At 38.6% G+C, this 25,911-nt stretch overlaps 1 protein-coding gene across 5 annotated transcripts in view; it reads right to left on the reverse strand.

Annotated features, from left to right (window-relative positions):
- LOC100358658 (caspase-1) overlaps positions 1-25,243 on the reverse strand; it is a 48,056-nt gene extending 22,813 nt beyond the window's left edge. For 3 of the 5 annotated variants that reach the window (XM_051820192.2, XM_051820187.2, XM_051820182.2), the window contains exons 1-8: positions 25,193-25,243; positions 24,207-24,473; positions 18,130-18,245; positions 16,942-17,115; positions 12,243-12,477; positions 10,308-10,451; positions 9,307-9,413; positions 3,040-3,143 (exon numbers count right to left, since the gene is read on the reverse strand). In XM_051820192.2, coding sequence (XP_051676152.1) covers positions 3,045-3,143; positions 9,307-9,413; positions 10,308-10,451; positions 12,243-12,477; positions 16,942-17,115; positions 18,130-18,245; positions 24,207-24,473; positions 25,193-25,199 — 1,149 coding nt within the window. In that variant the 5' untranslated portion in view covers positions 25,200-25,243 and the 3' untranslated portion in view covers positions 3,040-3,044. Of the gene's footprint in view, positions 1-74; positions 317-961; positions 2,504-3,039; positions 3,144-9,306; positions 9,414-10,307; positions 10,452-12,242; positions 12,478-16,941; positions 17,116-18,129; positions 18,246-24,206; positions 24,474-25,192 lie in introns of those variants that run through there. The other 2 variants (XM_008262037.4, XM_051820185.2) reach the window with 2 other exon arrangements.
- Positions 25,244-25,911: the final 668 nt, after the last annotated feature.

The following is a 25,911-nucleotide window of genomic DNA, read 5'->3' on the forward strand; positions in this document are numbered from 1 at the left end:
TTTTTTTGCTGGAAATAGCATTCTATTTTGATGTTTTGTTTTTCTTTCAGCACTTTAAAATTATTGTTTCAATATGTTTTTCTAAAGATTTATTTATTTGAAAGTCATAGTTACACAGAGTGAGGAGAGACAGAGAGAGAGAGAGAGAGAGAGAAAGGTCTTCTATCCGCTGGTTCACTCCCCAGATGGCTGCAATGGCCAGAGCTGCGCCAATCCGAAGCCAGGAGCCAGGAGCTTCTTCCAGGTCCCCCACGCTGGTGCAGGGGCCCAACAACTTGAGTCATTTTCTACTGCTTTCCAAGGGCATAGCAGAGAGCTGGAGGAAGAGGAGCAACCTGGATTAGAACTGGTGCCCATATAGGATGCTGGCGCTTCAGGCCAGGGTGTTAACCCACTGCACCACAGCGCCAGCCCCTCAATATGTTTTTGTTATAGATGTCCACATTGTGAGTTTTATATCTGACAAGGAGTTTGGCATTTTTCAAACTTTTTCAACTATACACAGTGTATCAATCTTCTGTAGTTTTAATTTTTTAAGATTTATTTTATTTGAAAGAGTTACAGAGAGGCAGAGACAGAGAGAGAGAGAGGGAGAGAGAGATAAAGAAAGTCTTCCATCGACTGGTTCACTCCCCAAATGACAGCAACAGCTGAACCTGAGCAGGTCCTAAGCCAGGAGCCAGGAGCATCTTCTTGGGTCTCCCACATGGGTACAGAGGCCCAAGGAATTGAACTATCTTCTACTGCTTTCCCAGGCAAAAGTAGAGAGCTAGATAGGAAGAGGAGCAACCGGAACTTGAACCAGAACCCATATGGGATATCAGTGCTGCAGGCGGCAGCTTTACCCACCGTGCCACATGCTAGCCCCATCCTCTGTGGTTTTAAAAACAATTGTTTCTGTTGCTGATTTTTAGAAATTTATCCTTCTTTCTGTGGATTCATCATGCTTGGAATTCATTGATTTTCTTTTCTTTCTTTCTTTTTTTTTTTTTTTTTTTTGACAGGCAGAGGTAGACAGAGACAGAGAGAAAGGTCTTCCTTCTGTTGGTTCACCCCCCAAATGGCCTCTACAGCCGGTGCGCTGTGGCCGGCATGTTGCGCCGATCCGAAGCCAGGAGCCAGGTGCTTCCTCCTGGTCTCCCATGCGGGTGCAGGGCCCAAGCACTTGGGCCATCCTCCACTGCCTTCCTGGGCCACAGCAGAGAGCTGGACTGGAAGAGAAGCAACTGGGATAGAATCCGGCACCCCAACCGGGACTAGAACCTGGGGTGCCGGTGCCGCAGGTGGAAGATTAGCCAAGTGAGCCGAGCCGCTGGCCATTGATTTTCTTGATTTTGTGGATTTGTGGTATATCAATTATGAAAAAGTGTTGCCATTATTTTTTGTATATTTTATATGCCAATTTCTCCTCTCCTTCTGGAGATCCAATTACATGTATATTTGCTAAATCATTTGTTACGTCCAACAACATACTGAGGTTCTGTGTCTATTTTGTTCTGTTCCTCTATTTTTATTCTGGATAGTTTCTGTTTCTAAAACAACAATTCTACTTTTCTCTTTGAGTCTGTAATTTGCAGCTAACAAGATCCAGTGAGTTTTTCCTTAAGAAACTATCTTTTTCAGCTCTGGAAATTTGGTTTGGATCCTGTTTCTACCATATTTCAATTTCTCTCTCTCTCTCTCTCTCTCTCTCTCTCTATCTCTATCTCTATCTATCTCTGTCTTTATTTGACAGGTAGAGTAATACACAGTGAGAAGAGACAGAGAGAAAGGTCTTCCTTCCATTGGTTCACTCCCCAGATGGCCACCACGGCTGGCACTGCACCGATCCGAAGCCAGGAGCCAGGCGCTTCCTCCTGGTCTCCCTTGTGAGTGCAGGTGCCCAAGCACTTGGGCCATCCTCCACTGCCTTCCTGGGCCACAGTAGAGAGCTGGACTGGAAGAGGAGCAACTGGGACTAGAACCCAGCGCCCTTATGGGATTCTGGTACTGCAGGTGGAGGATTAACCAAGTAAGCCACGGTCCCTGCCCCTGTCATGGTTTTCTTAATATCATTTAGACTAAATTTAATATACATTTTAAGTCATTGTCTAGTAATTTAATCATATCTTGGCCTATATGTTTAATAGCATTTAGGGGATTTTCAGATAGTTATTTGACAATGAATGTGTAGCCATTTTTTAGTAGGTTGTAAGACAGATGTTGCATATTTAAAGTTTTTGATGAGACACTTGTTTGGGCATATACTAAACTTTATTTGTTAATCATTTATTATTCTATTTTTTAAGTGTGGTTAGTGAAGTTCTAGAGTAGTCTTTATAACAGGAATATTTTTGCTCACCTTCTAGGGCAGGACCTGTCTGGGATCCCTAGTAATTATTCTGAAGGCTTGTTCACTTGACCTGGTTAGAATTCAACCATCTGCCAATGCTGTGTGAACTTTGTGGACTGTTCAGCTTAATAGTTCCCAATCAGGGGTTCTTTTCAAGGATTCCTGTTCATCCTACAAACGTGCAGATTGATGTTCAAAGACTTAACAGTACACTTTGTAGCTATCTGGAGTTCTTTCTCTGTATGTTTCCCTCACCTCTCCAATTCAGTTGTTGACATTCAAGTTTCCTAAATATCTGTAATTCTCATTTCTATTTTCTCAATTCAAGGAAACTCACATTTTGCCACTATTACCCTTCCTGAATTGTATACCAGAGATGTTCTCCTGACATCAGTATGTATTTGGTACAGGTGTTATTCACTTCCCTTTTCTCAGTGAAAGCAGCCCCACTATTTCCACTGTCTAATATCTGAAAATAGTTGTTTCAAAATTTTTTGACTAGATTTTGACTTAATTATTCCAGAAATATAGAACTATTATCAGTTACTAGTCCATAGTCAAAAACAAGGTGGCACTTTTTAGAATAATGACAAGACAAAACAGTAAACATAAAATATTGTGTAGTCCACTAATGCACAGCATATCACCACTCTTTCTTCTACCCTAATTCATTGTCTAATTTGTTCACATCATGTATAGATACTTACTAATTTTAATTTCCTGGGAAAAGGTAAAAGTGCCTGGTCAAAGTTTGTCTGTCAATTGAAGGCATTTGGACTTTGACATTTGGGTTTTCAAATGATTGTTGAACCTAAAAGTAAAAAGAAAGTCTTCAGTCTCACTCATTGCATAGAATTAGAGAACCCACTGCATTATGAATGAACATGATGATGACTGGGATTGAAATGCAAGATGTAAGAGAAGAGTTTTAACAGTTCTAAGAAGGAACCAAATTCTTAATTATGCTGACAACTTCTCACTGACATCAGTAACTTAATATCTAAGTCAGAACCTAAATTTCAGCTTCAAATATATCTCCACAGAATCTAAGACCTCAGGGTTATGGGCTTAGCTGTGTTCTCTCCAAATTGATGTTGAAATCATAACCTCTATTACCTCTGAATGTAATTGAATTTAAAAAAGGGTTTTATAGAGGTCATTAAGTTAAAATAAGGCCTTAAACTAACATAACTAGTGTCCTTATAAGAACAGTAAGTTTAGCTAGGCAGGGAGATATCAGAGATGCATACCATAGAGAAAACACTAGGTGAGGATACAAGGAGACAGAAGATATCTGCAAGCAAAGGGGAGAGACCTCAAAAGAAACCGAATTTTCCCACACCTTCATTTTGAACTTCTAGCCTCCAGAGCTGTGAGAAAATAAATGTCCATTGTTTAGATCATTCCTTCTCTTACACTTTGTTATTGCAGTCATAGTATACAGTGTACTTACCCAATTAACTTTAAGCAATCATTACATTTCTCTAAAAAGAATTCCATTGAGGAATAATTGATTCAAGCAAACAAAAATATATCATGGGTCTTCAAGAAGTTTGCAGAAAATGCATATTGTGAAAAAAAACTATGCATGCATTTCAAAATATGTTTGCACCAAAATAAATACATATTAATTTCATGTTTCATGAACATTTTGAAGTACCTTTGTGTGTATGTTTGCATGTATGTTATGATTAATGTCAATTTCCAACATATATTTAAAGAATATGACGTGTTACCTCTAGTTATTGCATAAAGACTGCCTTTTTCTGTATGCCAATATTGCATACTTCATTAGTTTTAAATTGTACTCTTAAATGTAAAGGATTAAAAACATGCAGATATTTAAGAAGTTAACTTGAGGACTTATTTAACAACTTTGTAAGTCTGCTAACATATTTTGTTACTCAAAAGACTTACAAAAACTTACTGAACTTTAAAATTTATTACAAAATGACAGTAATTAAAGCAGCATAATATTGGCATAAAACAGATTCATAGACCAATAGAACCAAATATAGACCCTACAAGTAAAACCATGCATCTACAATCTGCCAATCTTTTACAAATGTCTAGACTATTGGTGAGTCTCAAACAAAAAATGCAACATTGCATAATTTTTTTTAGACACAGATTTCATTTTCTATTGTTGCTAAAACAAATTACCACAAACTTAGCTTACTAATTTAATGTCTCAAATTATGTAGGTTAGAAATCCAGGTGGAATGGACTGCAGTCCAAGCTTTTTTTTTTTTGGTAATATTTATTTCATTTGAAAGTCAGTTACAGATGGAGAGAGAGGGATGTAGAGAGGGAGGGGGGAGAGGGAGAGAAAGAAAGAGGGGAGAGGAGGGGAAGAGGGGGATAGAAAGAAAATCTTCCATCCACTGGTTTACTCCCCAAATGGCCAAAACAAAAGCAGGGCCAAGCCAGGCCAAAGCCAACAGCCAGGAGCTTCATCAGATTTACCACATGACTGGAAAGAGCAGAAGCACTTAGCCATCATCTGCTACTTTTCCCAGGCCATTAGCAGGGAGATGGATCAGAAGTGGAGCAGCCAGGACATGGGCTGGTACCCATATGAAATACTAGAGTTTCTAGTGGCAGCATTACCAGCTATGCCACAATGCTAGCTCCTGCATTCTTGGGTTTATGTTCTCCAAAGACTGAAATCATGGGATTTTCCCTGATGGAGATTTGAAGGCAGTATCTGTTTCTGAGCTTATTCAAGAGGTCCTTGCCTCCTGTCCTCTCTTCTGAAGCCACTTTCTATTCCTTCTTATATGGCCCCATCTTCAAACCAACCAAAATGCATTGTTTTCCTCATTCTTCCATATATTTGGATTCTTGCCACCTACACCTGAGACCTCCATGAAGTTGCTGGCTCTTGGCTTTGGCTTTGCCCAGCTTCCCCTGTTAGAGGCTTTTGGGAAGTGAACCAGCAAAGGAAAATCTCTTTCTCTCATCTCTCCCTGACATTTTGCTTTTCAAATAAAATTGATAAATCTTTTTTTTTTTTTTTTTTGACAGGCAGAGTTAGTGAGAGAGAGAAAGACAGAGAGAAATGTCTTCCTTTCATTGGTTCACCCCCCAAATGGCCGCTACAGCCGGTGCGCTGTGGCCGGCATGTTGCGCCGATCTGAAGCCAGGAGCCAGGTGCTTCCTCCTGGTCTCCCGTGCAGGTGCAGGGCCCAAGCACTTGAGCCATCCTCCACTGCCCTGCCGGGCCACATCAGAGAGCTGGACTGGAAGAGGAGCAACCGGGACAGAATCCAGCCCCCCAACCATGACTAGAACCTGGGGTGCCAGCGCCGCAGGCGGAGGATTAGCCAAGTGAGCCATGGCGCCGGCCAAATATTTTCTTTAAAAAAATCTTTTAGGCAAAAGGCATCCCATAGCCCAACTGTCTCCTGTGTTGAAAAAGTTATTGAAAATGGTGATTTTTTTTTTTTTGGTAAGTCCATGGAATCTAAACCAACATGAAAGACATGAAGTGGTCAGCCAGTTCGCATCTTCCACATTAGACAGGATATAGGTCATTGCAGGAGGTCACAGGTCCTTTGTACATGTCCCAGTTTCCATCACACTGAACAAACTTATCTTGTATTCACATTTTCCATAAACTTTTTGAAGTCCCCATGTGCACACATGAGTGTGTGTGGGTGTGTGTGTGTGTGAGTGTCCATTCATCCATGTAGTTATATTGCCAGTACTTTAACTCCTTTTTCTGGGGATCTGTATTTTCATTTGTTATACTTCTCTTTCTGCCTGATTGACTCCCTTTAACATTTCTCAGAGTGAAAAACTACTAGTAATGGAATATTTCAGTTTTTGCATGGCTGGAAATTTTTTTTTAAATTTCATTCTTGTTTTTGTAACACATTTTTCTATTTTTCTGGACTTAGAATTTTAGGGCTTATTGATAATACTGCTCTCAAAAATACATTGTTACTGATAATCTTCTGATATTTTTTCCATTGCTTTTCTGTATATAACCTCATTTTCTGTACATGCCTCATTTCTTTTTACTTTTTAAATTTTTTGTCTTATTAATGGCTTAAAGAAATTAGGATAAGAAAGATGAACCTTGCTGGATTATTTTTCCATTATTTCCATGCTTCATGTTTGTTGCCCTCCTGGAATCTGTGAGTTTGTAACTTTTATTACATTTCAGAATATATTGACCATTCTTCAAATATTATCTTGTTCCTCCATTTCAAAACACCATTTATCTATGTCTTAGGCCTCTTATATTTGTCCACCACTAACTGATAATTTGTTCTTTTTTTCTTTTATTTTTTTTTTGTTCTCTGCTTCATTTTGCAGTTTCTTCAAGTTTACTGCTTTCTCTTCTTTAATATCTAAACTGTTATTAAGCCAGCCCACTCAATGTAGTTTTCATCTAATACATTACAGTTTTCATACATGATGATTTAATTTAGGTATTTTAGATTTTCCATGACTCTTCTTAACTATCTGAATTGAGGAAAACAATTACAATAACTGCTTGTTGTCCTTTTATGATATCCTACCATCTGTGTTTGTTATGGATCAGTTTTTATTCAGTAGTTATTCTGCTAAAATGGCTTTTATTTTCCTGTTTTGTGCATGCTTAATATTTTCTATATTTTTATATTTTAAATGCTGAACATTTCTGTATTCATGCACACACAACACATATACATATGCAAGGAATTGTCAGAAGGTTCATGGAAAATTCAAAAAGGAAATAAAAGGAAGGAAGGAGGGGACCGAGAGAGGGAGGGACGTATAGGTATCTTATTGAAATTGTATCTGAAGTACATGAAATCTGTTTTCTGTATTAATAATATTCAAAATATGAATGGATCTCACATTTTTTCAGCAAAATAAATTTATTTTTTAATTCCAGTTTCCCACAAATGTTTCAAGGTATGTTGTTGTCTGTGTGTGTATGTGTGTATGTATATATAATAATTTAGGTGTTTTGTATATATATATACATATATGTGTATATAAATTTATATATAGGTATTTTATATATATGTGTGTGTGTGTGTATATATATATATGTATATACATAAAAGTCTATGCTTTTCAATTGTGTGCATTTTGCTATTGGGAACAGTTTGATCACTTTGTGGTTTGTTAGGAAACATCAGAGATGGTTTAGCCAGGAGCTCTTCTTCCATTTAACTTTGCCCAGATTCTGTGAGTGTTCTGCAGGCAAATTTTGAGATGTTTCCTGTACTATTTCTGGTGGGGTTAGGAACACTTCCAGCTCTACATGAATGCCATGATATTGTTTGCTGTAATCTCAGGGCACTTCTTTCCTGTGACTCAGGTAGTTTTCTTACATGCAGCAAATACTTGGTGAAGATTTCCTAGAAATTCCTAAAGTTGCCTCCTCTTTGGTAAGACAGATGTGAACTCTTGCCACTTTCTTCTCCCTGGAGTCTCAGCTATGTCCCTCTACCCTTGAGTCTGCCAGCTCCTGTCTTGCTTCTGCATCCCTGGAAATTCTTCTAACATAATCGCTTGACATTATTTACATACCATCTCTCAGGGATCAGAGTTCTTCCTTGCTTGTTGTCCCTAACTTCAAGTATTTTATTTATTTTTTGTTTGTGTGTTTGTTTTAAACAGAGGTGTAAATCCACCCTCTGTGAAATCTTGTTGACTAGAAGCAGAAGAATTTGATACCCATATTTTACCTATAAATTTTTATTTCAGGATTTGTGAACATTAGATTTTATCCTATATGTCAATAGATACTTTTTTTAAACCAGGCAGAAATAAACAAAAATTGCCTGGTTCCATCAAGCTTCCACTGTATAGATAATCACATCTTGCAGAACTGCCATCTTTTCCCTTCAAAGAAACTTGTTATACTTTTCTCTAGAAATTAAAAAGGACATATCTTTGATTCCTGTGCCTTTACTATTATTATTACTAGACTATAATCTTTGAAAGCAAAAGTTGTGTCTATTTCTAATTCATGATCTGAAACAGGAAGTTCTAATTATTATTTTTTATTTAATTTTGAAAGCATTTATTGAAATTCAATTTACATAACAGGAAATACACAGAAGTGTACAGATGTATAAGTTTTTTGTCTTTTGATAACACTTATAAGCTATACCCAAATTATTTATTTATTTTTTATTTGTTTTATTTTGACAGGCAGAGTGGACAGTGAGAGAGAGAGAGAGACAGAGAGAAAGGTCTTCCTTTGCTGTTGGTTCACCCTCCAATGGCCGCCGCGGCTGGTGCGCTGCGGCCGGCGCACTGCGCTGATCCGATGGCAGGAGCCAGGTGCTTCTCCTGGTCTCCCATGGGGTGCAGGGCCCAAGCACTTGGGCCATCCTCCACTGCACTCCCTGGCCACAGCAGAGAGCTGGCCTGGAAGAGGGGCAACCGGGACAGAATCCGGTGCCCTGACCGGGACTAGAACCCGGTGTACCGGCGCTGCAAGGCGGAGGATTAGCCTAGTGAGCCGCGGCGCCGGCCGCTATACCCAAATTAAGAACAAAACATTAATAGTACCCCAAGAGTCCTTACTCTTCCCCACTCCATTTCATTATTTTTTTTAGTTGGGAAAGATGCATTTACTGTTATTCACATGCTGTGAGTCATATCAATTATTGTTTATGCTGGAATTGTGTAAAAATTATCAAAAAGTTTTATACTGAGGTTTTCCCATTATTTTAGCAGGTAAACATTAGCCTACATCACAAATGATCTTCATAGAATGTATTTTCCTCCTCTATCTTTGTTTCCCTTACTAAAATTTTTAATATTTTGATGCAGAGGATAAGCATGTATTAACTTTCTTTGACTATTTGAGCTTAGTACTTTGGAAACAATTAAAAAGCCAGGTATGCCAAGGTGTATAAGGTCTCCTATCAGTTTTATAAAATACATAGGTTGGTTATCACAGACATTTGTTTTAGAGTGTATGATTAAACAAATTTATGGAACAGATAATGTGATCTTACCTTCATAAATATTTCTGTCAGGTGACAATCCCAAGCATAAGTTTGGACATAGTCTATCAGTTTTGTGATGAAGAAAGAACCCTTTGGACTTCTCCAGGAAACATTATCTGTGAATAAAAAATATTATACATCTTGAACTAAAACCTTCTTGCTTCCAAAAAAAATCATAGAGACTGTGATTGTTTTTATTGTTTTACTGAGACTACAGAATCAAACTAACTTGGATTCATATCTAGCAAATGCTGCCAGCATTCATCCATGCAACTTATTTATTTTTTTTGCAAGCCTCAACTCCTTTGCCTTTACCTGGCAGTCTGGTAATAATTAATGTATAAAAATGTACTCATCTGTATAGATAAGTATAAATGTGTAAATTTACAGATAAAAGTAACTAAACAGTAGTGTATATTAAGTAAGAACATTTTTGCTTAAACAGTTTAAATATTTTTGTTTGTTTTTCTCAGGCTTTTCACCATGCTGGGAATTCTCATTTCTCTACTATCTATCTCCTTTTAAAAATTATATCACCTTATATGTGAAGTTATATGAAATTGGTCCTTTAAAACTATTTAATGCACCTAGGTTTCAATTTTACTTTACCAGGCACTACCCATTACTTGGCGAATTTTTAATGAAGTTACACACCTAGGTTTCTTGTTTTCCAAATAAGAAAACACAGTTTTTGAAGAGGAGATCACATTTTCTTTCTCTTTAAAAATTTTCCTCAACACTAAAAAAAAAAAAAAAGTGTGTTGTAGAATAGTAATAGTCAGTACCTACTGACCCATCACTTACTATGAATATGAATATTATGAATGTAGACACAGGAGATTGCTGGATCACCACAATGGAGCTCTAAAAGAAGGTTCCAGAAACTTGAATGGAACTGTAAAAGTCCCTTACAAGACTTTTAGTCTGTGTCCTTGCCTGCAACTATGGGCCAAAGCATGTAGGCAGGATTCATCTCCACAAACCCTTACCCACCAATGAAAGACACATACGTGGTGTTGAAGAGTAAAAGGCAACAAAGTCCTTCTCCACATGGGTCTTGTTGACACCGTCATGAGTCAGGTTCAATGGAGACTGTGAAGGGCTTTTTACTGAGCCTGCTTGAGAGTCACTGACCCACGCCTCTCCACTGTTTGCTACAGAGAAAATTTCATTGTTAACTTATTCACTGATACTCTCATTTTAGTAATCCCTTAACATTTAAACAAATAAGATACTCTTTATGGAGTTTTTCCAGTTAATTTTGCATGCATACACACAGTGCACATACATACAGTATAGGCTAACACAACCTTATTACCACTCACATCCATCAAAATGTCAACTGCAGCCACCTTCTGGACCTGAAAGATTTTTATTAATCAGGGAGTAATATTGCTAAAGACTACTTTTGACAGTTCCTTAGTGAAGGGAGCAGTTTCTGGTTTAATGATAGAAAAGCAACAATACAAAGCCAAGGAAAGAAAGATTTACTCTATTCAAGAATGGACCCAAAAATTTTTAAACCACTCTTCATTTCCTTTCCTTTCTCACAGCTACTTCTTCCTTCTAAGCCATTCTTTGATTGATAATTACATTAAATTTTGCATTAAAAATCTATAGGAAAAAAGCAGTGTCACAATAATTTGGTTTTGCTGTATTAGGGTATAATTTACATTTAGTAAAATTTACCTTCTTTAGATACATAATTTAATCCATTTTGACAAATATATGCAATCATGTAACTACCACTCCAATCAAGATAAAGAATGATTTGTCCTCAGCCTCTGACATAATTTAATCTTTGTCTCTACACTTTGTCATTTTCCAAATGCCATATAAATGGAATTATGCATATAGAATTTTAAAAAAATTATTTTAATCTATTTGAAAGGCAGAGTTACAGAGAAAGAAAGAAGGAGAGAGAGAGGTCTCCCATCTACTCTTCACTCCTCAAATGGCCACAAGAGCTGGGACTGAACTAAGCCAAAGCCAGGAGCCAGGAGCCAGGAACTCTGTGTCTCCCACATGGGTGCAGGGGCCCAAGCACATGGGCCATTGTCTGCTGTATTCCCAGGCACATTAGCAGGGAGCTAGATAAGAAGAGGAGCAGCCAGAACTTAAACTGGCACCCTTAGTGGGTGATGGTGTTTTTAGGCAGTGGCTTAACCCACTATACCACACTGGCCTTCATGTATGTAGTCTTTTGGGCCTGATTTATTTTAATTTCTTTGCATTATATTTAAATTTAATTTATTCACTACCATGCGATATACTTTTCTAATCAGAGATCATGAAATTTTGACTAATAAATGCTGAAATTAAAGACCTTCTTAAATGTTTACTCATTTATTTTCATCTATATGAAAGGTAGGCAGAGAGAGAGAGAGAAATAGAGAGAGATCGCCCATCTGTCGTTTCACTCCACAAATCCCTGCAATCACCAGGGCTAGGCCAAGCTGAAGCCAGAAGCCTGGAATTCCATCCAGGTCTCCCTCTTGAGTGGTGGGAGCACAGGCAAATGATCCATCATCTGATGACTCCTTGCATGCATTAACAGGAGACAGGATCAGAAGCAAAGTAGCCATAACTTGAACAAGCACTCTGATGTGAAATACAGGCTTCCCAAGTTGCAGTTTCACCTGCTGCTGTATGACACACACCCAGAAACTACAATCTTTTCAGGTTAGCATTTTAATAATTCAATGCAAAGATAATTTAGAAATAAGATTAACATCATTGCCACTTGCTAAGGTTCACTAGTGAATGGCATTTTTTTACATTTAAGTTTTATGCCAGTTTCTTTTACTCCTAAAAGCTGTCTTCAGTCTGGTATAATTACACTAAAGTGAGGCTTGGTGCACATAATACTAGATATAAAACATACAGTGCAAGCCTTATCCTACAGGATACACATCATTCTGATCTCTGGACACATCAGAACTCACCACCTCTGCAGGCCTGGATGATGATGACTTTGGGTTTGTCCTTCAAATGAGAACAGTTGCAGTTATTAAAAATCTGGAATACAGTGTCATAAGGCAACACATCTGGTTTTTCATCCTGATGTTCAACTCCGCAGAAACCATCTAAGACGCCGTGGGACATGAACACCAAGAATGTGCTGTCTGAGTTTCGGTGCTCTGGCCAGGAAGCAAATGTTCTTAATACTTTCTCTGTGGCCTGAAAGGAAACAAATTTTTAAACATCACATCATCATATCTGCTCTTTAAATCAATGATGCCTTGGCCAGCGCCGCAGCTCACTAGGCTAATCCTCCACCTTGCAGCGCCGGCACACCAGGTTCTAGTCCCAGTCGGGGCACCGGATTCTGTCCGGGTTGCCCCTCTTCCAGACAAGCTCTCTGTTGTTGCCAGGGAGTGCAGTGGAGGATGGCCCAAGTCCTTGGGCCCTGCACCTCATGGGAGACCAGGATAAGTACCTGGCTCCTGCCATCGGATCAGTGTGGTGCGGCCGCGGTAGCCATTGGAGGGTGAACCAACGGCAAAGGAAGACCTTTCTCTCTGTCTCTCTCTCTCTCTCACTGTCCACTCTGCCTGTCAAAAAATAAAAAAAAAAAATCAATGATGCCTTTTTAAAAAAGATTTATTTATTTGGAGGTCAGAGGTACAGAGAGAGTGAGAGACACACAGAGATCTTCCATCCTCTTTTTCACTGCCTAGGTGGTCACAACAGCCAGGGTTGGGCCAGTCCAAAGCGAGGTGCCAGAAGGTTCTTCCAGGTCTCCCCTGTAGATGCAGGATCCCAGGTACTGGGCCATCTTTCATGGCTTTTCCCAGGCCATTAGCAGGGAACTGGATTGGGAGTGGAGCAGCTGGGACATGAACCGGCACCCATAGGGGATGCTGATGCTACAGCTAGTGGTTTTACCCACTGTGCCACAACTCTGGCCCCTTTACTAGTGATGCTTAGAGAAATGGAAAGAATCAGTGTAAAGTGCCTGCCATATCACAGTGGCTAATCTATAGTAGGTAGTCAGAAATGAAAATTTTGTCATTTATTTTGTTATTGCTGTTAATATTGTAGGTAGCACAGTAACTCAGGAAGACATATCAAAACTCTTCTTCAAATTTTCCTTATTTGTTCATCATTCATTTTTTGGTGTTGGCAAAATTAATGTACATAATATATATCATTTTAACTATTTGTAAATGAATAATTCAGTAGGATTAAAAACATCTAAATGGGGATAGGCAACTATCATCACTGTCAATACCTACAACTTTTACATCATCTCCAACAACAACAACAAAAAAAAAACGTGTGGCCATTAAACTTTAGCTTCTAATTCATTGGTAAATATTTTATCTTGATCTATGAATTTTCCTATTCTAAGCATGTTTTAAAAGTGGAATCATACAATATTTGTCCTGATGTTTCTGGATTATTTCACTAAGGACAAAGTTTGGGAGCCTATCTATGTTATAGCAAATATCAAGATTTCATTCATTTTTACATGTGGATCAGTATCCATTCTATCTACACACTGACTGAGTTGATAGGTAGTTGATATTACCACATTTAGCTTTTAGGAAAATCCTGCAGTGAACACTGGCACAATAATATATGCTTGAGTCTCTGCTTTTGATTCTTTTTATATAAATATATTTAGGAGTGTAGTTAGCTCATTTAATACTGTAGCCCTTTAAGAAACCACCAGACTGGGGCTGGTGCTGTGGCGCAGTGGGGTAAGTCTGCAGTTTTGGCATCCTATATGGATCCAAATTCAAGTCCAGGCTGCTCCACTTCCAGTCCAGCTCCTTGCTAATGTACCTGGGAAAGCAATGGAGGAAAGCCCAAGTGCTTGCACCTCTGCACCCATGTGGGAGTCTCAGATGAAACTCCTGACTCCTGACTTCAGCCTGGCACAGCCCTACCCATTGCAACCATTTGGGGAGTGAACCAGTGGATGGAAGATCATTCTCTGTCTCTCCCCTACTATGTATTTCTGACTTTCAAATAAGCAAATACATCAATAAAAAGAAACCACTAACTTTGTCAAAGTTGCCATAGTTACCACATCACTATACATTCCTAACAGCCATTTATAAAGGTTTAGATTTCTGCACATCTAGCCGGCACAGACTTCTTGTTTGTCTTCTCTCTCCTGCCTTCCTCGCCATGTCCTTCCTTTTCCTTGTTCTTATTATTGCCATTTTAGAAGGTGTGAAGTGGTTTCTCAGTGAAGTTTTTTTTTAAGATTTTATTTATTTATTTGACAGGCAGAGTTACAGACAGAGAGAGAGAGAGAGAGAGACAGACAGACAGACAGACAGAAAGGTCTTCCTTCCATTGGTTTGCTTCCCAAGTGGCCCTAAAGGCCGGAACTGCGCTGATCCGAAGCCAGGAGCCAGGTGCTTCCTCCCGGTCTCCCATGCAGGTGCAGGGCCCAAGCACTTGGGCCATCCTCCACTGCCCTCCTGGGCCACAGCAGAGAGCTGGACTGGAAGAGGAGCAACCTGGACTAGAACCGGTGCCCATATGGGATGCAGGCGCCGCAGGCGGAAGATTAACCTAGTGAGCCATGGTGTCGGCCCCTCTCAGTGCAGTTTTAATATCCATTTCCCAAATGAGTAATGATGTTGAGAAACTTTTCATGTGTTTTTGGCCATTTTTCTATCTTGTTTGAAGAAATGTTTGTTGAATTTATTTGTGTATTTTTGAACTTAGTTGTTTGGATTTTTATTGTTGCTTTTTTTTTTTGAGTTTTAGGAATCCTTCATTAATTCTGGATACTTGTTCCTTATCAGATATAACATATGCAATCATTTTCTCCCACTCTGTAGGTTTTGTTTTCACTTTTGTATTTATATTCTCTAGGGTGCCACTGTTCTTAATTTTTTGAGTTCCTATTTATTATCAATTTTTTTATTTTATTTACTGTATATGTGGGGACATGCTTATGAAGTTCTTTCCAATTTCAATGTCACATAGTTTTCCTTCAATATTTTCTCTCAAGAGTTTTTTTTTTATTTTAAAGATTTATTTTATTTATTTGAAAGGCAGAGTTACATAGAAAGGTAGACAGAGAGAGAGAGAAAGAGGTCTTCCATCAGCTGGTTCACTTCCCAAATGGCCACAATGGCCAGAGCTGAACCAGTCCAAAGCCAGGAGCCAGGAGCTTCTTTGAGGTCTGCCACGTGGGTGCAAGGACCCAAGGACTTGGCTATATTCTACTGCTCTCCCAGGACATAGCAGAGAGCTGGATCAGAAGTGAAGCAGCCAGGACTTGTCCCAGCGCCCATATAGCACACCAGCACTGTAGGCTGGAGCTTTAGCCTGCTAAGCAACAGGGCCAGCCCCTCTCCTATGAGTTTTATAGTTTTATCTCTTAAGTTTAGGTATTTTATTCATTTTGACATATTAATATTCTATAGGGAAAAAAGTAGATAAGTTTCAACACCATTCTTTTGCAAGATAATATCCAGTTTCTCCATAACCAATTGTTGTAAAGGAAAATATTGCCTTTCTTTATTGAACAGTCTTGACACTATTGTTAAAATCAATTGTTCATACATGTAGTCATGAAGTGCCTTGTTTCTAGCCTCTCTGTTCTTTCACTTTCCCTATTTATCTGTACTTACAACTGAATTATTTGAATTACTCGATGCTTGAAGTTTTGAAGAGAAGTGTCATGTTACAGTAATTCTCCACTACCTCTGGGGATTATGCTTGAAGACCCCCAGTGGATGTTCAAAACCCTAAAATATCAAATAGTATATGTAGACTGTTTTTCCAACAAACACAAGGGTATATCATAAAATTCTGAAAAAGGTAATTAAAATAAAAACTTTCTTGGGTACACCATTTTTGAAAGCCATGTATATGAGGAGACATCAAATAGTTCATGAAATTCATATTATCAAAAAGGTACACATGAATTTCAAGTTTTTACACTAAGATAAATTTACATTGTAGTTTAATTTCCCATGAGCTTTTTGAAGTTCTCTTATTGTACCTATGATAAAGTTTAATTTATGCATTGAGTATTGGGAGAGATTAACAATGATAACTAATAATAAAATACAGTTGTTATAATGATGTGCCAATATCCTATGGTTTATGCTATTTAAAACAAATTATTTATTTCTGGAGTTTTCCATTAATATTTTTAACCAGAGCTACCAAGGTTGACCTCAGATAATAGACATTGCAGACATGAAACTATGGGTGAGGGAGAACTTATTCTACCACTTCATGCACTCACACCCTTCTATGTTGCCACAATTTTGTCTGTAACTATGTCTTCCATAACTATAGTGACTCCTGGGTTAACCCCTTCTACAACTCTCTGTACATGCTGTCATAAAGTGTGTATGTGTGAGTATTGCCTAAGTAAAGTAATACCAATGTGGTAAAATGTTGTAGAAATGACTAAATTGGGCTTAAACTTACATACATATATATGTGTGCATGTGTGTATAACTAGATAAACATATACTATAAGTGTGTTTATATATACCAGTCAAAAGAGATACAGGCAATCATAGATAACAGTTTTAGATTTCTTCATGTCAAAGTTGAATAAACTAAGTCCCAAAAAAGTTAAGTGAATGCCCCCAAGATTACAAAACCAGTTCTTTATTAGAGGTGTGTGGGCATGTACTGCATGGGGAAGGCACTTACCTTGGCTGTGAGATTCTCTTTCACATCCACTCTATAGTCTAGGGCCTCAAGCACACCTTTCATCCCTTTGATGTCATGAGTGGATCCATTGCGCCTTGGAAGATGGTCAAACTCTGTGTTACAGATGATGAGGGCCATACGAGTGCGGTCCCCTTTCTCTCGTATTGGATAGATCTACAGAATGATGACAAGTTAAATGCATCAAATGGCAAGAAGAAATGCATTGTATTTCATCTCACTGTACACAGCGTAGTTAGTTATCCCCTCAATTAACAAGTGAGAAATAGACTGTTACACAGATCATGACTAAAAGAACAAAACATCACAGTGATGAATTACAAATGATATGGGCTATTTATTAAATGACCTTGTAGGGTAGGCTAGAGTACTACCTCTCTACTCTCCCTTCCATTTATTCAAACCTTACTTAATGTTCAAGGCCAATATCAAATTCCATAAACACTAAAAATATTTCCCATGGACTTTTGTCTGCATTAATCATGACCAAGTCTTTATCTTCCCCCACCATGAAAGTATTATTTTATAATATCATATATATATATACACACATAGAGAGAGAGAGATGCATCAGTATATAATGAATCAGAACATAATTAACTATTTCATTATCACATTTCTAATTTTCCTTTTTATAAAATGAAATTACCTACCAGCCAGGATCCTAGTAGAATGAAAATACTCATAATTTTTAACCTTCATAATGACTGAAGATATAGCTTAAAAAGATATCATTCTCAGGTCCTCTGTGTATTTTGTATCTATGGAATCTTTTCTTTAAAGATTTATTTATTTATTTTGATTATCAGAGTAACAAAGAGTAGAAGAAACAGAGAGAAAGAGAAAGATATTTTACTTTCTCTGGTTCACTACCCAAATGGCTGCAATAGCAAGGGCTTGCCTAGACCAAAGCTAGGAGCCTGGAACTCTATCTGGGTCCCCTACATGGGTGACAAGGGCCCAAGAACTTGGGCCATCTTCCACTGCTTCCTCAGGTGCATTAGCAGGGAACTACAACAGAGGCAGAGCAGCTTGGACTGAAATCTGCCTTCAGTATGTGAGGCCAGTGTCCCAAAGGACAGCTTAACCTGCTTTGTCACAATGCTAGTTCCAGTTTATGGAATCTTACCACTTCACTTTATCATCCATCCTATTCATTGACCATCTCACCTTTCCAGCTGCTGTTCTGCGAAGTTTCAAGAAGTTTTCACGAGGACAAAGCTTGAGTGTGCCTGGAGGTTCTGCAGATGGCACATCTGTTCTAGCATGGGTTTTGGCAAGGGTTTCTGCAAAACAGCATAGTGAGAGTTGTGTTATCTCATATCTAGTTTTCTTGTTGGGTCCCATGCTCTAAATAACCCCAGTAAACATAGAGAAGAGTACTCACTCTCTTGGAGGACAGAAGTAACCTCTGTAAAAATCTATCTTAGCTGGTAAGAGTTACAGTTTTGTGTGACGTTAGATTAACATAAATGAACTGTGGTGAGACAAGAGAGGAAGCTCCTTTGTGAAGACAATCATCAGATTAAGACACCTACTCAACATGGAGAAATAAATGCATGTGATTTGGTGGTAAATACTAGAAGGAAAAAAGGTCCAATTGGACTCTGTTAATCTGCCTCCATTCTCAGAGTTCAGTAAGAATCTCCATTAAATCTGATCTCTGATTCATAAGGATTGTCAGGCTATCCTTAAGAACTATTGAGAATAAACTCATGTTTTGAATATATAGCTCCCTCTTACCTCTTTCAATTTTTAGTACAATTGTTGTACTCTATTTCTCCATTTAAAAAAAATGTTACCTTTTGGAAAACTGTAAAGGCAATTTACTTTTTTTGTTATTTACTTATTTTTTTAACTTTTATTTAATGAATATAAATTTCCAAAGTACAGAATATGGATTACAATGGCTTCCCCCCCATAACTTCCCTCCTACCCGCAACCCTCCCCTTTCCCTCTCCCTCCCCCCTTCCATTCACATCAAGATTCATTTTCATTTCTCTTTATATACAGAAGATCAGTTTAGCATATATTAAGTAAAGATTTCAACAGTTTGCAGCCACATAGAAACACAAAGTGAAAAATACTGTTTGAGTACTAGTTATAGCATTAAATCACAATGTACAGCACATTAAGGACAGAGATCCTACATGAGGAGTAAGTGCACAGTGACTCCTGTTGTTGATTTAACAAATTGACACTCTTGTTTAGGCATCAGTAATCACCCTAGGCTCTAGTCATGAGTTGCCAAGGCTATGGAAGCCTTTTGAGTTATTTACTTATTTTAAGGGAATAGCAACAGAGTAAGGGCAGAAGGAGAGAGAGAGAGAGAGAGAGAGAGAGAGAGAGAGAGAGAGAGAGTTTTCCATTCATCTGTTCACTGGTTCACTGGTTCAACTTTAAATGACTGTAGTGGCTGGGACCAGTATATGCCAAAGCAGGATCTCTGAATTCTATCTGTGTCTCCCACATGGGTGGTAGGGCCCCAAACACTTGAGCCATCATCTGCTGCTTTCCCAGAAGCATTAACAGTGGTATCAGAATAGAAGCAGCTGAGACTTGGACTGGGGCCATGATATGGGATGTCAATGTCACAAGCTCAGCTCAACTCATTGCACCACCAACTTCTCTTGTTTCTCCTCAGTTACTGTAAAAGGTTAATTTTGCTTACATCAATGGAATAAGGGAGGATAGGTTTTGTTTGTTGTTTCCCTCTCCCTGGCAAGCTGTGGATTATCTAGGACAGAATGAAGGACAGCCCCAGGTCTGCTGTGGGTAAAGAGCTGAGGAGCTGACCATGCTGAGGAGCCCGAGTTCAGAACAGAAGTCCATCAACTGGAGAAAGCATGTTGAAAATCACCAGGAGGGCAAGTTTGAGCTGGACAATGTTTACAGTAATTCCTCCCAGAGAAGTCTCTGGTTTTCAGTTTGGGAAATAGGTAAGCAAGCTCCACATGGGCCTTGAAGAATGAAAAGCAACTTGACAGAAGAGTGTTTTTTGTTTGTTTTTATCAGTTTTAGGTTTTGGTTTTGGTTTTGGTTTTACTTACTATAAACTTAGAGTAGAGTAATTATTCAGAATAATAATCAGGAATAATCAGAATTAACAATGTACATGATACAAGGTCACAAGTAGCAGTACTCTCATAGACTTCTAATTTTAACATCACAGGTTAGGCAGGTTTTCTTGTACAAGAGTTACTACAGCTTAATAGTCCTAAGGATGGACATCGGGGGCCCTGCATCGTGGCATAATGAGTTAAGCCACTGCCTGCAATGCCAGCATCCCATTTGGGTACCAGCTACTCCACTTCAAATCCAGCTCCTTGCTGATGTACCTGGGAAAGCAGCAAAAGATGGCTTGGGCCCCTGCACCCACATGGGAGACCCAGATGAAGCTCCTGGCTTCTGGCTTTGTCCAACTGTGGCCATTTGAATGAAACAGTGGAGGGAAGATATCTCTCTCTCTCTCTCTCTCTCTCTCTCAAATAAAATAAATAAATAAAAAGATGGACTTTGGGAGCAGACTTGAATCCCCCAAATCTACACCCTATCTGACATGGAGACTAGATTACTTGATGTCTCTATTTTTCAGCTTCCTCTAATGAAAACTAGGGTAAATACAGCCCCTCTCTCATTAGATTTTTTGGGTACTCAGGGATTTAATATGATGGGAGTACTTGGAGTCATTCCTATACATATTAAACTTTATATAATTATTGAAAATTATTATCATTTTCCAACCGCTATGAATATAAGGCAGATTCAGAACACAATGCAGTCAGAGTTAGTTATTTTATACCCATGGATAGGACACATTAAATCACAAAATAGTAATGCTTCCCCATTTGCCATCATGCTTACAGATCGAGGGGAGTTATTCTAATCTAGAATTTACTGTTGTCTTTGATTCCTGGGATACCAGAAATTATCCTGAAGCGAGGTTTAAGGCTTCTATTTATCATTTATCACATAGTGATCTCATCTATTCCCATGTTGCTAAGGAGATAGGTGCCAGCTGTATGTCGTCAGCTCTTCTTATGTCCAAACTCATATAATCAACATCTTTTCATAATATGTGTCCTTTTGAATTTCATCCAAACCCTTGCTGTCCTCAGCATGCTTGATCAATTCTCTTATGTTTCAGCTTCCTAATGAAGGATGCAACTCTTCATTGACTTGCCTGAACCCAAATCTAAAACTTTCCTTGATTAGAACCCCAGATCCTTTCCATCAGCACATCATATTAATTCTACCTGTAACATACATTCTCAGGTCAGATATTACTCCCCACCCTTCCCACTCCCAGCAACCATAATCTCCAATAAGAATCAGTAAAGTAGCCTCAAAGTCTTATCTCTACTTTTGTTTAAAACCTGCTGTATTCCATTGTCTAAACAGTGACCCAAATGGCTGTCTATAAAGGTAAATTAGGGGCTGGCATGAAGCATTGTTGGTTAAACTGCTGCTCTTGACACTGGCATCCCACATAGGAGCCAATTCCTGTCCTGGCTGCTCCACTTCTGATCCAGTTCCCTGCTAACGTGCCTGGAAAAGCAGCAAAAGATGACCCGCGTCCTTATGCTTCGGTATCCACATGGGAGACCGAAATAAAGCTCTTTGCTGCTCGCTTCAGCCTGGCCCAGCCCTGGTTTTTATAGCCATGTAGGTAGTGAATCAGCAGATGGAAGATTTGCTCTCTCACTCTGTCTCTGTCTCTGTCTCTGTCTCTGTCTCTCTCTCTTTCTGTAACTCTATCTTTAAATAAATAATTCTTTAAAAAAAAAAAGATAAATCAGACTTCCTCTTTCTTCACTTCTGAAACTCATTTCGTACATTTTTGTTTTTAGCGTAGTATCCTTGAAAGCAAAAAGCTTCAAAAAATCAGTTTAAATATTCTTAGGAATAAAATTCAGATCACAATTGTGGGTATATTTCAGACAAACATACAATTCCTTCTGTGAGAAGGCACTTGGAATGTTAAGGGTTTCTGTAACTTTGCTTTCTGATCAATTCCACTGGCACTGGCACTGAATAGAATTTGGCAATGACCCATCATCATGCTTAAGATGATATTCATGTGGGCTTTCTATGACATCTATATGAAAAAAGTTCCTATCTGAACTTTGACTTCTTCACATTCTTGTTTAGCTGTCGCTCCCCGTCTTCGTGGAGGAACGACACAGGACCCTGCGTTGTTCTTTTGTCTGCTCGGCCCTCCCCGGGTTTGCTGCTGGTTCTTCCCGGGTTGGCTACTGTCCCTTCCACCTCCGTGGAAGGGTGGTTCCCCCTGCCACATTCCCCACTTCCGCGGGGGAGCGGCACACCGCCGGCCGGCTCTCTCGGGAGCTGCTCAGGTGTTCCTCTTAGATGTTCCCCTTAGATGTTCCTGGTGCATGTTGTCTCTCTCCTCCTTTATAGTCCTCTTCCGCCAATCCCAACTCTGCTATCCACACGCCGAGTACGCTGCTCTCCTCCAATCAGGAGCAGGTCCTGCTGTTTATTGGTTGAACTGGAGGCAGCTGTGTAGAAGCTGTTTCCCTTCTCAGCGCCATATTGTGGGAGAGCAGATGCATAGAATAAGTCTTAATTCCAGTAACTTAGTCCAGTCCGGGTTGCTCCCCACATTTAGCAACATTTGTTATTTTTCTATGTATTTCCCAGATATCCATGCCAGTTGCTTCATTTGATCTTTGCATGTATTGGCCTCTCTTTTTAGGTGCTTTCTCCCCATATACATGAAACAATGAATTTTGATATTCAAATTGTTGGCATGATCTCAACTTACTGTTTTCTACCCTATCCCAACACATATTTTTCTTGGTTTTTCTTAGTAACTCTCACCATTCTCTGCAATTTTTTTATATTTTTTTTACTTCTAATTGTCATCCATTCCCTAGTAGAATCTCAAATCCATATTTTGTTTAATGTTAAATATTTATAAACCTAAAAGGAATGACTGACTATAAAGTTTTCATTGAAAAATGAATGAAAAAATGAATAGACAAATGATCTACCAAGTTCCAACAATTTAGGTGAAAATGCTTCTTAAATGAAGTCTGCATCTAACAAGTTAAGCTGAAGGATGTCTGGCAAGCTGGTACAAGGCCCTTAAAATGAATAATTGCATTCTGTTAGAAGTGCCACCCAAGTGACTAGAGCAAGAAGTGGTTTGCAAAGTGAGATGGAAGCTGAGACTGGAGAGATGTGCCATGTTAAGAATGGTAGGCTTTGACCTTAGGACAGTCAGAAGGTAATGGGAGTGCAAAGTGTTTCACTGTCTGGAATGACATTTTATTAAGTACTATCATTTGGATTCTCTTACCTTGCATTGCTATTCAGTACCATTCATGAAGTAAAGCTTTTGGATTTGGTACAAGGACACTTTGAGAAACGTTCTTAAGGTTTCTATATATAATCAAGGAAGGATAAAAATGACACGTTACACTTTACTTATGCAGAAGAGATGATGGATTGATTCTGTCATTGCTGAAAAACTTAGAGTCATATATTTTTGAGGTGGACACATCAATGTAGAGGTGGATCAAAAAATGTGTGCAAAGCAAAGGAGTAGAAAGGTGGGGAAAGGAAAATGTTTCTAACTTGTCCTCAAGAACTCCATGAACCACAAGGTCCTACTATCAAAACCAATGTAAACATCTTTGTCTCTTTTTTTTCCAGAAGAAAGTAGGATAGTCTTCTAAATTATTTCCATATGACTGTATTACTATCATCAAGCAGAAATGCTCTATAAAAATGAAGGGTAAGATACAACAGTCAACACATGAAATAGGGACCTGGTAAAATTGTATAGGAACATATGAACAAAGCAAATGAGAAATGGAAGAGCAGGTCAGTGTGACTGGGTGCCTGAGGATGATTAGATATCAAGCAAAAGAGGTGCTAACTCATCTGTTATGTGGCAAACAAATAAGAAAGCAGATACTGCCTAGCAAGATGTAAGGACAAGTGGATATACTCATTAAATAAAACTGAGGAGATGATTACAATTAATAATGGTATATTATACACTTGAAAGTATTTAGACAATAGATTTTAACAATTCTAACCAGAAAATAGAAGTATGTGCAGTGATGGTTATGTTACTTAGCTTGATTTACTCATTCTACAATGAATTCATTTGTCTGAATATTACATTATATTCCACAGATTTCTACAATTTTATTTGTGAAATGAATTAATTAATTATTAGTTGATTATTATTTTTTAAAAATTCAGAGTCTTACCTGAAGAAAACCCCAGCTTGTAAGCAAGGGTGGAATCCCTCTGGCAGATATGATCAATAAATACTTGACAGGCACGGGACCCTTTGGGGATCACTGAGTCAATTAAGTCACGGGCCTTGCCTGTCACTGCAATATTTCCCTTTTTCACCTTTTCAATCTCCTCTTGGTTCAGCACTTTTTCATGTAGCACATCATCCAGCAAGCTGTGAAGTGTGTCCTCAGACACTGAATCAACAAATAATTTCCTTTTTTCCTTTAGTCTCTTATCTGTTGGAAGCACAATATTGAAACTGATAAGTAACTTAAGAAATGTGACTCTGTCACCTCAATAACTGGGGCTCTCTATTTTCTTTATTTCTTCTTCATTGGTAAGCTATCCCAAGGAAGGGTGTAGCTATTGTATTCTTATAAGGCCATGAACATCTACCCCAAATATTCTAATTAAGGTAAGTCTAAACAGGACTATACTTAAACAAACCATTCTTCATGTTCTGCTTTGGTGAGTTACAAGCAGGGTCCAGAGACCCATCTGTTCTACTACTTTGGGACTTTGTCCACAGAAATCAGAGTAAATTATTATCATATAATTTTCATTTCTCTCACTTAGGGGCAACAGTCCATGGCAGTTCTACTAAGTGTATTCTGAACCTCAGTCATGTTTAGACATCTGAGCATTCAGTTCACAAAAGAACATCAGAAAACAGTAATACATCATCTTGGAATTCACTTTCCCCTTTGAAATGCCAGCAAATCTAGCTTGTGGGTCCCTAAAGCTCATTTCCCAGGTGACTTTCAACACAGATCCTGAGAGAATATACATCAGGGAAGGCTCCTTCCTTTTTTCTATAGCTAAATGTGGCTCACACAAATGATAGAATCCAGTAAAAAACAAAACAAAATAAATCAAATTTCAACGAGCCAATATCATTCCCTCAAATATATCTTCTAAAGATTTAGCCTGATTTTAAAGAAGTCTTACCACTTACCAGCCATGGCTGCCGCAGCTCTCTTCTTATCAGGTAAGGAAAAAAAAAAAAAAACTGACAGCAAACAGCAAACAGGCTCTTCCTGTCAGGCAGGGCATGGGGCTGTTTATTTGTTTCCATGGGTACGGATATGTAGGTGTGGGCATGCTTTATCAATGAGATCCCTTTTCATCTTTCAGGATTCTTTCATATAAAAGAATAGGTAATACAATTAAGTATTATCCTGAGAACTTGCTAAACTGAAAAATTAGATCAATTGTATTTACTACTAAGCCTTCAAACCCATGGTCCCCTCTTCACATTCTTAGATGGCTCTTCAACAGAACTAGAACTATCTCCCAGAGGCTTGAATGACTTTCCTGGCTGATATCCATCAAGTTGCTGTATCATAGAGAGGCCCATGCAAGCAGTTTCTCTTTCTCGCCTCCGCCATTTACACACGTGTTCCAGCTCATAGGAAATGAGCTCCATGGTGTCATTTAATCCCATTAGCAACTTTAATGAAAGAGAAAATAAAAATATTTCAAATAATGTCTGCCCTTGGCCTCAGCCTTTATTTTAGTATAAAAACACCAAAATCAGCGTGAAAAAAAGACCAAGGAGGATTCCAGGCTTATACCTGGCACCTCAGATGCTTGAGAATGCCTGCTATAGTTCCCTTCTGGACACAACCCCACCCCATGGCTCCAAAGATCACTAGTATCAAGGCATTAAATTCA

Source organism: Oryctolagus cuniculus, chromosome 1 (assembly GCF_964237555.1).
Source record: "Oryctolagus cuniculus chromosome 1, mOryCun1.1, whole genome shotgun sequence".
Classification (NCBI taxonomy): Eukaryota; Metazoa; Chordata; class Mammalia; order Lagomorpha; family Leporidae; genus Oryctolagus; species Oryctolagus cuniculus.